Source organism: Pipra filicauda, unplaced genomic scaffold (assembly GCF_003945595.2).
Source record: "Pipra filicauda isolate LSUMZ 115617 unplaced genomic scaffold, ASM394559v2 scaffold159_size1710840_pilon, whole genome shotgun sequence".
Taxonomy (NCBI): domain Eukaryota; kingdom Metazoa; phylum Chordata; class Aves; order Passeriformes; family Pipridae; genus Pipra; species Pipra filicauda.
Window position 1 is genome coordinate 977,775 of NW_024104095.1, and position 12,938 is coordinate 990,712.

The 12,938-nt window shown below is 44.6% G+C and overlaps 1 protein-coding gene across 1 annotated transcript in view; it reads left to right on the top strand.

The window, feature by feature from the left end:
- The first annotated feature begins 4,766 nt into the window (after positions 1–4,766).
- The window catches only part of USP10 (ubiquitin specific peptidase 10), a 47,732-nt gene continuing 39,560 nt past the window's right edge, over positions 4,767–12,938 (top strand). The window contains exon 1 of the mRNA XM_027725154.2: positions 4,767–4,860. Within this exon, the coding sequence (XP_027580955.1) occupies positions 4,840–4,860 (21 nt within the window). The 5' untranslated portion in view covers positions 4,767–4,839. The remainder of the gene's footprint in view (positions 4,861–12,938) is intronic.

Consider the following 12,938-nt stretch of genomic DNA (forward strand, 5'->3'; position numbering starts at 1 on the left):
CATCAAAGCAAGCTTTGTTTCCCCTGTGTCTGTATGGTCCCTTCAGAACCAGAGGCTGTGGGTGACTGTGGGACATCTCATGTGTTATTAGAGGTCACTGGGGGATCGTACCTGTTGTTGCCATAAGATTTTTCCATTACTGAAGGAACAAACGATTCCCATTTGCACCTCCAGGGCCCAGGGCAGTGAGCACTGCTCAAGGCACAGTCTGGCAGAGTGCCCCTCGATTTTGGATGTTGTGTACCCAGACATGGCTTATCATCCCTGGGGAAGTGTTGGCAGATAGCACACGGGGCTGGGAGATAACTGCTGAACTGCTTTGGGAAACTGGTGTGCTGGAATTCTGCACAGATGTGTGACACAAGTGGGTTTCTGCTCTGCTTTTTGAGGTCTGAACAGTAATTAGGATCAGCAGAGGAAAGGTGTATCCTGGTCTGTGCTCTTAGGGAGCCAGCCTTGCTCCTGCACCTGCACATCCCACTGCCTTCATCCCTAAGCTTTGTAAAGCATTTTACCCTTGCCAGGAAGCACAGCTCTTTCTTCCTGCCCTGAGGAAAAATGACTACTGCTCTACCTCATTTTTAAAAAGGCTCCCATTGCCAAATTCTGAGAAAAGCTTGTTTTACCTGAAACAAAACAGCTACCAAAACCCTCAGGTTTTCTCTTCCCACACTTCCATGCCCTGTATCTTGGCATGGGCACATCAAGGAGCTGCTGCCTGGAACTCTGTCGTTAGATTACATAAATCCCTCGACATACCCTGAGGAAAAATTACACCGTGGTGTGAGATGCAGTTGTTTTGAAGGCTTGAGAAAGAAGCTGGAAATATTTTTGTTCTCAAGTTGAAATCTTAAATTGAGAAAAATGTGCCTGTGTCTGTCTTTCCCCATCAGGGATCAGGCTGCTTTCTTCCAAAGGCTGGTGATTTTCCGTGTGCTGTTTAGGATTCCGTATTTTTGCGTGCCAGCAAAAAAGGGGTCGTGTGTCGAGGGAATGTAAAGAAATAATTTAACCTTTAGTGCTCTTTCTGAGAACAATTTAACTTGCAGAAAACAAGCCCAGATTCAAATTGTGATTCTTCTGTTGACCTTAGCGAAGCTCTGACCAGTGAGGAACTTCTGGGGGGGTAAAAAAAAAAAGCTGATGTGACAAGCTTTATGTATTTTATTTCAGCTTCTTGTCCTATTTCAGTTCTCATGAATGCAATAATGAGGGAGGTGCTAATTATTCCTTCATGAACTTTGAGTTGTCTTAGGGACCAGGTCAGGGCAGATGGAGGGGTTCTGCCACCCCGCTGTGTGAGTCTGAGCACGGGTGAGCTCCAGCTACTTACAGTTTCCTCCTTAGTGGTAACTCTTCTCCTAAGTGAGGGACACACAGCTCAGCCACAGGTTTATTGATACCACACACATTTTTTAGTTCCTTCTGGAACTCAGAGTAGCTTGGGAAAAAAACGTGCCTTTGTTTTCATCGTGATGGGTTTGGTGACAGAACATGAGGGGAAGGTGAGGTGCAGCTTTGCTGGTTCTTTTGAGGCTGCAGCACTAAGAGATGATTGCATAAGGAAAGAGGAGACTTGTATTTAAGATAGGGATGAATAAGTCACAGTTAATTAGCCAAAATTGATAATTGAAACACATAACGCACTGAGCCAAGCATTCACATGATCTACTAAAGACTTAAAATATATTTTTAGAGCCAACTGACCCTCCCTGAGATCCAGCCAGGGGAGGCGACTGCTGCTTGCAAATACTTCATGTAGGCAAAGCCCTTATTGTACCTAGAAGCTATTGGGATAAAAGTTCTGCATCTCTAAAGAAAAAGTCTTCAGAGCTCCTGAAGCTCTTGGCACTGGGGGGAATCTCAGCACAAAACCTCCCGCAGCCATCAACCATTTTCTGCAGTGCTACAGGAAGGCATTCCCTGAAAAAGTGGAGCTGAGGGTTTTGAGTGCTTCAAATCCTCAAAAGTCATCCTACAATGTGCTCAAAAGTCTTTCACCTTCACCTTCTGGGCACTGTCATGAGCACAGGTCTCATGACCTGGTGAAATCACGCGGAGCGTGGCATGGAAGGGCGAGCCATTCCCAAGCACTTTGCATTGACAGTAGGATAAGAGCAATTACAGTAGCACCTGAGAGGCAGCTACCTTGGGAGTGGTTTATCCAGCTCCCTGGCTGCTGTTAGACAACCCTTTATTTCCACAGCCATGGACTGTTGTAGATAAATTCACAAATAAAGTCAGTTCCATGTCGTTAGGAACATTACTCCATGATTCTTAAGATTGAATACACAATCATAAGATGGATACACAGAAAAAACCCCACAGCACTGGTTATTTTTGATTTGGAAAAGCAACAGGTTTGGGAGCGATAATTCACAGCATAAAGGATGGAAGAAAATAAAACTTCTTTCTGCAATGAAAGCAGTAATGAAACAACAGACAACTAAAAATGGCTAAAAGGAATAAAGCAGAACAGAGGTGGGAACTTTGCAGCAGGTAAGTTTCATCAAAACATGATATTACAAGAAAACTTAGATTATTACAAAATATTATGGTAAAGTGTTAACAGACTTTACAATGAAATTACATTAAGGCGGGATAAAATTGAAGACGTTTTAAATGTTGCTGAACGAGACAGTGACATCCTTTCGTCCCACCTCAGTTTTCCCCATCAGCTCTGGCTTTTAACAGTATTGGTCTTTGAATTTTGTGCTTTCCAGGCTGGAGACACTGTGCTCATTTGTATTTCGAAGCAGTCAGTTTACTTAGGCAGCATTGTGGGCAGAAGGGAATTTTGCCTTCAACCAGTCGAGCCACGTAAGGGTTTTCGCTCCATTATTTACCTTGTAAATTAGACTCCCGAGGGGAGAGGGGCTTTCAGACGTTTGAAATGCTGTATGCAAAAAGCCTGTACATTTGTCTCTCTTTTTTGTTTCTCTCTTTTAATATTAAGCAGCTCTTTTCACTGCTGGTTCTCTGCCTCAGGACAGCAGAGCAACACTCGCGAGAGACAAAAGCGAGGGAGCGGCCGCTGGGTGTGTCAGCTGGAAGGGCAGAAACTGATAGAGAAAATCATTTACTGTCATCAGCACACAGTAAGTGTTGCACTTCACAAAACAGGAGGGAAATGTCCTTGTCGTGGAGACATGAAAGAATCTTCTCATTTTCCACGAACCTCCTTTCTGAACAGCCAAACACACAAAGTTCTTTGTCTTCTTTTCTTCCTTCTCTTCAACTTTCACACTCACGTTGAGCTTTCTCTCACACTTGCCAACTAAAGTAGACTTTTGCAGGACTTCATAGTTTGTTTAAGGAAAAAAATATGGAGCACATTAGCAGTTAATTTAATGGATTCTTGCCTAGGGGTTTCAGTATTGTTATGACTCAGGCCTCTCAAAATCATGAGATTGGCTTAGTCATTCTTTTTTTTTTTTTTTTTTCCAGATACCAACACTGAACCCATTCCCACCCTGGTTATTTGGGACAGAGGTGGGACAGCTTCACACCAGCATCACCTGGGCACACAGCCTGTCACCTGGCAGAGGGACCCTGGGCATGTGGCCTTTTACAGACAGAATTTGGACATTAGGAGGAATTTCTTCACGTGATTAAACACTGGAATGGGCTGCCCAGGGAGGTGGTGGAATCACCATCCCTGGAGATGTTCAAGAAATTACTGAATGTGGAACTCCGTCCTCTGGTCTAGTTGACGTGGTAGTGATCGGTCACAGGTTGGACCTAATCACAGAAACACAGAATCATTAGGGTTGGAAGGGATCCAGAGATCACCCAGCCCTGCTGAGGCAGGGTCACCTGAAGCAGGTGACACAGGAACGCATCCAGGTAGGTTTGGAATGTCTCCAGAGGGGGAGACTCCACAACCTCCCTGGGCAGCTGTTCCAGTGCTCTGCCACCCTCAATGAAAAGAAGCTCTTCTTCAAGTTGAGGTAAAACTTCTTGTATTTTAGTTTATGTCCCTTGCTCCTGGTCCTGTCACTGGGCACCACCAAAAAGAGTCTGGAGCCATCCCGGCACAGGTTTCCCAGAGAAGCTGTGGCTGCCCCATCCTTGGAAGTGTGCAAGGCTGGGTTGGACGGGGCTCGGAGCAACCTGGTCTAGCAAGTGGGATCCCTGCCCATGCCATGGGGGTTGAAACGAGATCATCTTTGAGGTCCCTTCCAACCCAAACCATCCCGTGATTCTATTATGCTCTTGATATCAGCCTTGGGAGATATTTATATATTTTTTATTTATAATGGGATCTCCTCCCCTCCTCTCTCCTCTCCTCGTTGTAACAAGATGATCTTTGAGGTCCCTTCCAACCCAAACCATTCCCTCATTCTATGTTGCTCTTGACACCCGCTTTGGGAGATATTTATATATCTTTTAGTTATGAGATCCCCTCTCAGGCTTCTCTTTTCCAGACTAAACACCCCATCACCCCCAGCCTCTCCTCGTGAGAGAGATGCTTAACGGTGCTTCCATGGAAGTTTGTTGGGCTCCCCTCCCTCTTTCCCGCGCGGTGCCTCCCCGCTCCCCTCAGGGGGGCGGTCCCATGTCAATGGAGGGGGGTTCCATGGAAGTTTTTAGGGATGCTCTCCCCCTTTCCCGCGCGGCGTTCCCACCCTCCCCTCAGGGGGCGGTTCCCGCCCCGCTCCCTCAGCGCGCTGCGCTCCCGCCCCGTGCGCGCGCAGCGGGCGGGCGGGGCCGGCGCATGCGCGGAGCGGCGCGCGGCCGCCCGCCCGGCTGGTGCGTGCGAGGGAGAAGATGGCGGCGGCGGGGGCGGCGGCGTGAGGGGCCGGGACCGCCGAGCTCCGCGGGGGACGCGGGGCCGCCATGGCCCTGCACGGCGCGCAGGTACCTCCCGCACCCGCGCTCTGCGCCCCCGCCGCACCGCGCCCGGACCCCACGGGGGCTCCCGGCGGCGGGCGGGCCCCGGGGTGGGGGGGAGCATGGTGGCCGGGAGTAGGCCCAGGGTGATTGTGCACGTTCATTGAATGTGCGGAGCGCGGTGGGGGCGCCTCGCTGCCCGCGGGGGCGGCGGATCCGGCGCTCCCCCCGGCGGAATTCCCACCCCGGAGGGGTCCGGAGGGCTAGGGGGCGGCCCCGCGCCCGTGTCGGAGTCACCACGCCGGGGCTCGGGGAGAGGGGGAGGGGGGGGGGTCAGTGCTGAGCCCCCGCCGGGGGGTGGCTGGGACAGAGCCCATGGCTGCGGGTTCGCTTTTTTATTTGGGGTAGGGGGGGAGAAACAGAAGCGATTCTATAACGAGAAGGGAATAAGGAGATTTGTAAAGTAATCCTCCCCCCTCCCCCCCGCCCAAACACTCGCTAAACCCCGGCGCATCGGGGTGCAAAGGGCTGAGTGTTGCAAGATCGCCGTGCACGGGGATGCGTGTGCGGATTCCCTGGATCCCACTGGCTGAACCGGCCGGGAGATTTGTGCACGGAGTGGGAAAAAAAACTGCAGCCGTGGTGGTTTTCTCGCTGGAAGTTTACAGCACGGTTCCCGGGCTAATCCAGTGTGTGCTTAGGGCAAATGATTGAATGGGTTCACTTCGCTCTTTCTTTTTCCCTCTAAGGTTTTTCGTCCCAGAAAGGTTTAAAGCAGAAATGTCAGGAAAAGCGTGTGCAGCGCTGAGGTGTTTATTTGCAAGACTTCGTGCGACTTTGCGTTTAGCAAATAATAAAGTTTAGAAAACTTTGGTGCCGCTAAAGATAATTTTGTTAAGAATCCGTGTCTTTCATAACAGAAAATATAGTTCATAAAATATAAGTTATTTCGAAGAAGGTGATGCTTTATTCTGAATTTTGTATTTTCTGAAGGCAGTTAATGTACACATCAAATGAAGTTGTGCATTGGTAGCACTGATAGGGATTGTTCCATAAACAAAAGTTTGTAATGGGTGAAAACTGTATTGACACTTCTTGTCCGGCTTCATTTATTTATATTGGAGAGCAAGAGGGGAGTGATTTTGTTTATGTAGCTGTTCTGAGGGTCGTTGCAATTTCTGGAGTTTGTTTAAAATTTGAAATCGATTGAAAATTTGGCGTCCTTCAAGTTTTCTTTCTTTTCTTTTACAAGTGGAGGAAACTCACTTAGTTTTTGGACTTTTTTTAACTGTCTTAATGACTGATAATTGCGATCAGGTTTGTCAGAATGATTGAATGCCCAACTCAGGGGTTATTTCACACCTTACTTTCCCCTCCCCTCAGCAGTGCATGTGGTCTGTTTGATAGGTTTGGGGTTTACATTGCAGCTTTTTTCTTGATTTAGAAGAATTAAGGACATTTTTCTGTCTGTACTTAATTATGTTGGTGGACCTTGAAACAAAAACACATGAAGCTGATAATTTAGTTGACAGTGAAGTGCTGCAGAGCTGAAATTAAAACTAGACTGTAAATTCATCTTTAGTAGTAACTTGAACATCTGCTGTTTTAAATCAACTCCTTCTATAGGTTAATGCAGATATTTGGGTCTCCTGAGGATTGCTGTGTAAATTTATATAAAATTTGGAAGCATGTCTGTAAGATATCTTTTAGCTGGTGCTTTGTTCATGTCACTAAGCAGCCTATTTTTGTGGGGGTTTTTTGTTTCCAAATTTAAACAGTTTATTTAGGTGCTGTCTAGGATTTATGTGAATAATTCTAGAACAATATGGTGCTGTAATGCTGGATTAAGGTAACAATGTTTTGGACTCTTTTGGCTGAAAAGCCTGAAGAGAAGTTCAGGGATGCAGTTTCACGTGTGGGATTTTTCCTCTTTATTTTAGAACGGTGCTGTTGCAGATCAGTAGGAAAAATAAGAGTTTTGCTAAAAGTTGTCTGTTCTGAGCACAAGATAAATAACATTATTGAGTCATTGTGTTCGTGTCATGATGCAGAGTTGTGGGGAAAAGCGTGTCATTTTTCCATATCACCGTAATTTGGGTGTACAATAATTGAGATATTTTTTGTAACACACAGAGGAAAAGGCCTCCAAGGAAATGCTGCTGCTCTTACAGCTAAAATGCACAGTCAGATTCCTGCCGATGGATGGATCACGTAAGGGCAGGCAGAAATATTTCCTCAGTCGGTTCGTGCGTCGTGACAAACGAATCGTGAAACGCTCATATCAGATATTTCCAAAGGGGGATTAATTTTGGATGATCAGCTCGTCAGCAAGCACAGGAGTGAAGGATAACATGGTTTAGGGCTGGTTTGTACCTCTGTGTTCCACGTCATTATTTCATAATCATTTAATGAGATATTTAAGTGTCGCTGTCAGTCTTCTGGGTGTGTGCTGGCTAAATTCAAAATCTGCCCTTTTTTTAATGTGAGCTAGAAGTAAACCTGCTGTATCACTACATGACACTGAAGATGTTAAGCTGATCTAGTTAAAACCATTTGTCATCAAGGGCGTCTAAAAATCTCTTAAAGAAAAAAAAAAAAAGCAGCTTAAAAACTATTTCCCTGTTTGGAAAGAGTAAAACTGTCAGAACTGTGTAAACTGTTGTTTTAGTCCCTCTTTCTGTTGTTTTTCATGGAGAGAATTAATACAGGCGCATCATTTATGAATTCCTGTGAAAACAAGTTAAGCAGAAGAAAGCATACCATGGCAGAATGAATCATTTATGCTTGTTTTGTTCCTTCCCCATCACCGTGGTGTCAAATGAACGCGGTGCCATTTTAAACGTACCGCATTGCCCCCAAACCTGGCTGAAGTGAAAACCGGGCGGGTTTGAGCTCAGAAAAAAAGCTGAACAAGCTCCTGAGCTGCTCATCCTCACCCAGGATGTGTCTGGCCTGGCAACCAGAAGAACTGGAACTCGGAACGTGGCATGCAACCCGACTCCCTGAAACACAGCACTGCAAACGGCCTCTTTTATGGCCGGCTTGGAGGGTTGCTCCCTGGCAGGGTGTAGTTTGATGTTCCCTTAAGCCAGAGCTGTTTCTAGAAGAAGAAAAAAAAGGCAACATTCTGCAGGCGTTTGTGCTGTGCTGCCTTTGCATTGCCTGATGTTTGTGGTGATTAGGAAATCGATGTCTCTAAAATAGTGTTAAAAATTGGTTGTTCTGCACCTGGGTGAGTTTCTTGGGCACGTGTGGGTGATGTTGGAGTGTCCTTACAGGCAGAAAGAAGCATCTGGGGAGAGGGCAGTGTGAGTTCTGTCAGGTTTGTGAAAATATGGGGGACACCCTGAACACAGAATAAAAGATGGCTCTGGAAAAGGACTGCTGTGGGTGCATTTGGGGAGAGGTGTTCGAGTGCATCCTCTTGCTGCAGCTGCTGCTCAGTTGCTGTCCTGTGTTTTAAAGGGCTGAAGAAGCTGGATTTGTCTCCCCCTCTGTTTTTTTGAGCCCTGCTCTCACTGCTTAGAAGGATCTGGGTTCATCCTTTTGCCCGTGGAGTGAGTAGTTACTGAGGGATTCTGTGATCTTGGGAATTCAGGCTGCAGCTGAAGCTGAGAGTTTCGGTAGCCAGGAGGTATCATTTGCCTTTCTAAAATGTGAATGGTGAATCCACGCAGAGTAAAGTTGGGTGAATGTGGGTTGCTTGACTTAAAAAAAGAAAGTCTGGGAAAACTGACATAGAACTTAAATTTGGAACTATATGGAAGCATGCAAATAGACTAAAACCCACAGGTTTTGTGAATCACTGCTATTTATTCTGTGCATTCTAGCCTATAGCACTGATCTGGAGACGTTTTAGAATGGATCCAGCCATCTACCTATTAATAAATTCAGTTTTTGGAGGCAGTTGCATAAGACACACTGCTTTTTCCATCCATGTAGCTGCTAAAACACTTGTAAAGTTAAGTGGGGTTTTGTTTATAGGTAAACTGAGCAGTCTCATTTCTGTTTAGTGGTCGACACACAACATGCTGTGTCGTACAAAACAGCCAGATCTGTTGTAATAGAAGTTGCTGGCCTTGGGCCACTGGATTATAGTCATTTGTCACTCTAATGCCATTTCAGCAATGTAGATGTTCATTTCCAAAGAATTAAACATGCTGGAACTGCGGTTTTTCTGTTGGATGGAAGTGTTTTATGTGTGATCATTAAACATACAACTGGGGATTAGGGAACAAAGGGTTATGCTTCCTGGTGAAAAAGTGTGTGTGTGTGTACATGTGTGTGTGTGTGTGTATGGACATTCCATCATGGAATAGTCTAATGTCTTAAAATTAGGGTTCTGAACCCTAATTTTATTTTATGAAATTTTAGCATATGCTTTTGAGACTGTTTTTAAGTATTCTAAATAATGAGACTGTGTTGGTTATTTTTAAAATACTTTAAAGGATTCTGTTAGGTTAGTGCTCATGTTAATATATTCATTAATGTTTTAATAGAGTAAAACTTTGATGTGCATTAGTCTTTTCATTTTGTATTTGACTCTCTAATACCTCATTTATTTGCAGATGTTCTTGATATTTTAAATAGGTGTAAGAACTTTTCCTCCTTGTTTGACAGCACATGATTTATTGATCTTTGGTATGTGCCACAAGGTCTGTTTTTCTTCACCTGCAGTCAGGCAGGAGGTAGCTTAAATCACAGTAGCCCTAACAAAGTGTTTGTGTAAGGCTTATTTAATTCATACACCTTTTGAAAAAGCACGTGAGCTTAAAATTAAGAAAGGCCTTGTTGATATTCTGTGGTAGTCACAAATGTTAGTGCTGTAGGAAAAAAAAGGTGCAGGAGTGCTTTGGGGAATTTTGCTTCTTACAGTATTGTGTGAATTCATATCGTGTATGGAAGCTTTAAAGGAAGCATTGAATGTTGTTTGCGTTGGAATTGTAGTAGGAAAGAAAGGGATCTAAATCAGTTTCATTGAGGGTGATGTTAACACCAACTGGAAAATCACTTCAGGGATCTGTCATTTATTACTTTGTTGAAAAAGTAAATACCCCAATTGAGGCTCAGCTTTGAGGTGGAAGAGAAAAATGCACTATCTGTAAGAAACTGTAGAGAAGAAATGTCTCTTAAGGTTGTGGGAAAAGATGCATTTAAAAAAACATGTAAGAAAGTAGATTTTCTTCAAAGATTTCTGTGTATGAAAGACTTCTTATTTTGTTTGAACTACACTGAGTGCAGCAGCAGAAATAGCAGAGCTATTCCCTCAGTGCAGTGGGCATGTTTTTCATACATTTAGAGCCTGCTGTAGTGATTCACAGCTTTCCTGCCTCATTTTCCCCCCATGAATGTTGCAGGCTGGCAGTGGATTTACCACTGTAACTTAAAATACAGAAGAGTCATGTATCATTCATGCAAAGAAGTGAAGGCTTTTGGTGTGAAAATATTTTGTCTTTTTGGAGAGGGATACCTTTTTAAGTGGTGTAGCAATGTGTTACAATAGGCAAGATACTGATAATCTGATTGGGCTGGATGGGGAGGGACATGGAGAATGTTCAGTTTCTTGTGTAATGGGAGGAACAGGCAATTAAATTAATTGTGTTCAAATAATTGATTTTGGGCAATGTTACTTAGGAGGCTCTTCGGTTCAAAATGAGGCTATCCTGGTACATAGTATGGGATGGTCTTGTCATTTTAAATATGAGTAAGTGGGATAAAATGAGAGGGAAGTCAAGCAGAGAGAGAAAGAATCATTGTCAGCACAAGTAACAGCTGAACTGCAAAAAGAATCAAGTTCTCCTGAGTTCCAGTCTCCTTCAGTCTACCCATTAAATCATAAGAGCTCTAATAATAGCTGTTACCCAAGAAAGTAAGGAATAGCACTTTAATGTCCTTAAAGACTGGAAAACCTCACTTTCTGTTCCTCTGGTGCCTTTGGGATACAAACCCAAAGTTGCCACTGTTTGAAAATTTCTCTGGAGCGCTGTGGTTAATGGATACAAAGTTGGAAAAAAGTCAGAGACAACTTATTTAGGCAATTCCCAATACTCGCTTTCTTCTCACCTGAAGGCTGTGACCACAGACCATAGACCTTAGCAAGAAGTTTAGGCTTGCATGAATCAGTGAGAGCTCCCCAACAGAACTTAGGACAACCAAAAGAAGGGTTTATGCTGTGAGTGCTTTCAGAGCAAGAAGGAATGAGATCCATGGAGTTACCATCCTGGCATTGCAAGCAACAGAAAATGTAAATGCAGCAGAATCATAAGAGTGTGAAGGAGGAGCAGTCAGCTCTCAGAGCAGAGGAAATAAAGCTGTGGAGTTTGCTCATCTCAACAGGTTTGTGTTCTCAGTCTTTTGATCTTCAGCTTAGTCCAGGTGCAGCCCGGAATTGTGGTGGTCGCTCCTGCTGTGAGTCCAGGTGAGTGGAAATGGTGTTCCAGGTGTTGCCACAGCTCTGAGTGTCCTAAATTGGGGACCATAAAGGCAGTGGACATGTATTACACTTAGCAGTAGTGACTGTCACATTAAGGCCAATATGGCTTTCATCGTTAGTGTAATTGCATCCTTAAAATAGAGATTTCCCTGAGTTCTCATCAGTGTTCACCCCTGGAATTATGCAGTAGGGCAGCTGTGCACAATTTTTTTCCCTTTGCTTTGTGCTGCTGGTGGTGGTGGGTACATAGGCAGGAGTTGCAGTGGGCAGAGGGATCCCTCATTCCCCACAGCAGTGCTCCATGGGGGGGCTGAGCTGTGAGCATTATTTCCGTGGGAATATGACTTTATAGTTGCTCTGAATTCCTCACAGATTTTTATAGCCCAAAATCTTAGTGCTAGGAAAAAGACAAGCTGTACATAAGGTGTTTTTTAGCCATTTGGTTTGCACATCAATTTTTTTGTGTCAGTGCTTTGAATTTACTTATTTTATGACAGCTTTAAAACAGAAGTGCTTATAAGTAGTGAACAACTTATCATTGGTCAGCTCCAAGTTTGAGTGTCCAAGGCATCCAGTGTTTACTGAGTAGGCAGCAGTATTTGATAACATCAGACATCCCTAATTTGAAACTGAAATCAGTTTGTATTTTGTAGTTCAGTTGGTATTTTCTGTCTTATTTGCAAAACAGCCATTTTGAACAATTGCATGAGTAACTCATCACGTTAATGGAATGTCTTTATGATCTGCAGGATTTTTTAATTAGATTTGGGACCAAAGGAGGCAATGAACAGCCCCATGAGGAGCATGTTCTTCCAAAAACTGCCTAAATTGGTGTTGTTTGAAAGTGGAAAGTATTGTAAGTTCACAGAGAGCTGAAATGGGAGGGTGTGGTTTCATCGATGTTGCTCAACCTTGTCAGCATTGCAGGTTAGATGGCAATTTGCTGGTATTTATGTGGGGGTCTCCAAAAATCATGGATGGATGAGGAGAGGATGGAAGAGGTGCTGGAGTTGCAGACAGGCTCGTGGAGGTGAGGGGTGTGAGCAGGGACACTGCAGGCAGCGGCTGCTCCTGCCTCTGTCTGTGCACTGAGGAAGCTGAAGAGCCAGTGTGGGGCTGGGTTTGCCTCCCTGCCTTATGTCCATATTCCCATTTGTAGATGGCTGGATGTGAAGGGCAAGGAAGTGGTGACTCAACTCCTGCCTGGATGGAGGAGGTGCATGAGCTGTCTGTACTCTGATCTCACAGCCTTGTGGGCTTCATCAGTAGTAGTTTGTCAGTACACTCTGGTTTAGTCCCTTTTTCTCCCTCAGAAAGCAAGAGAATTTCGGTCTGTGAGACTGTAAATGTGTTGGGAAATATCTTCAGTGCTCTGCTCGGCATTCTGTTCATTCATATGTGCAAAATAAATCTGAATGCTAACAGAAGATCTTGTACATGAAGTAGCAGCACTATCAGTCTTTTGAAATGAGCTACTGTTATCATGCAGCAAAGCTGCTGCTGTACTCATACCCAGTTTTTAATGCTGTCACTTAAAAATATGAGTGTTTAATATGCTTACTATCTGGGTGTGGTGGCAGCAGTGTATTAATCTGTGCATTTGTTTGAGCAGGGATCTTGCATCTCCGTTAAATTGTGTTGCAGATCCTTAAGCGCTCAGACTATCTCAGGA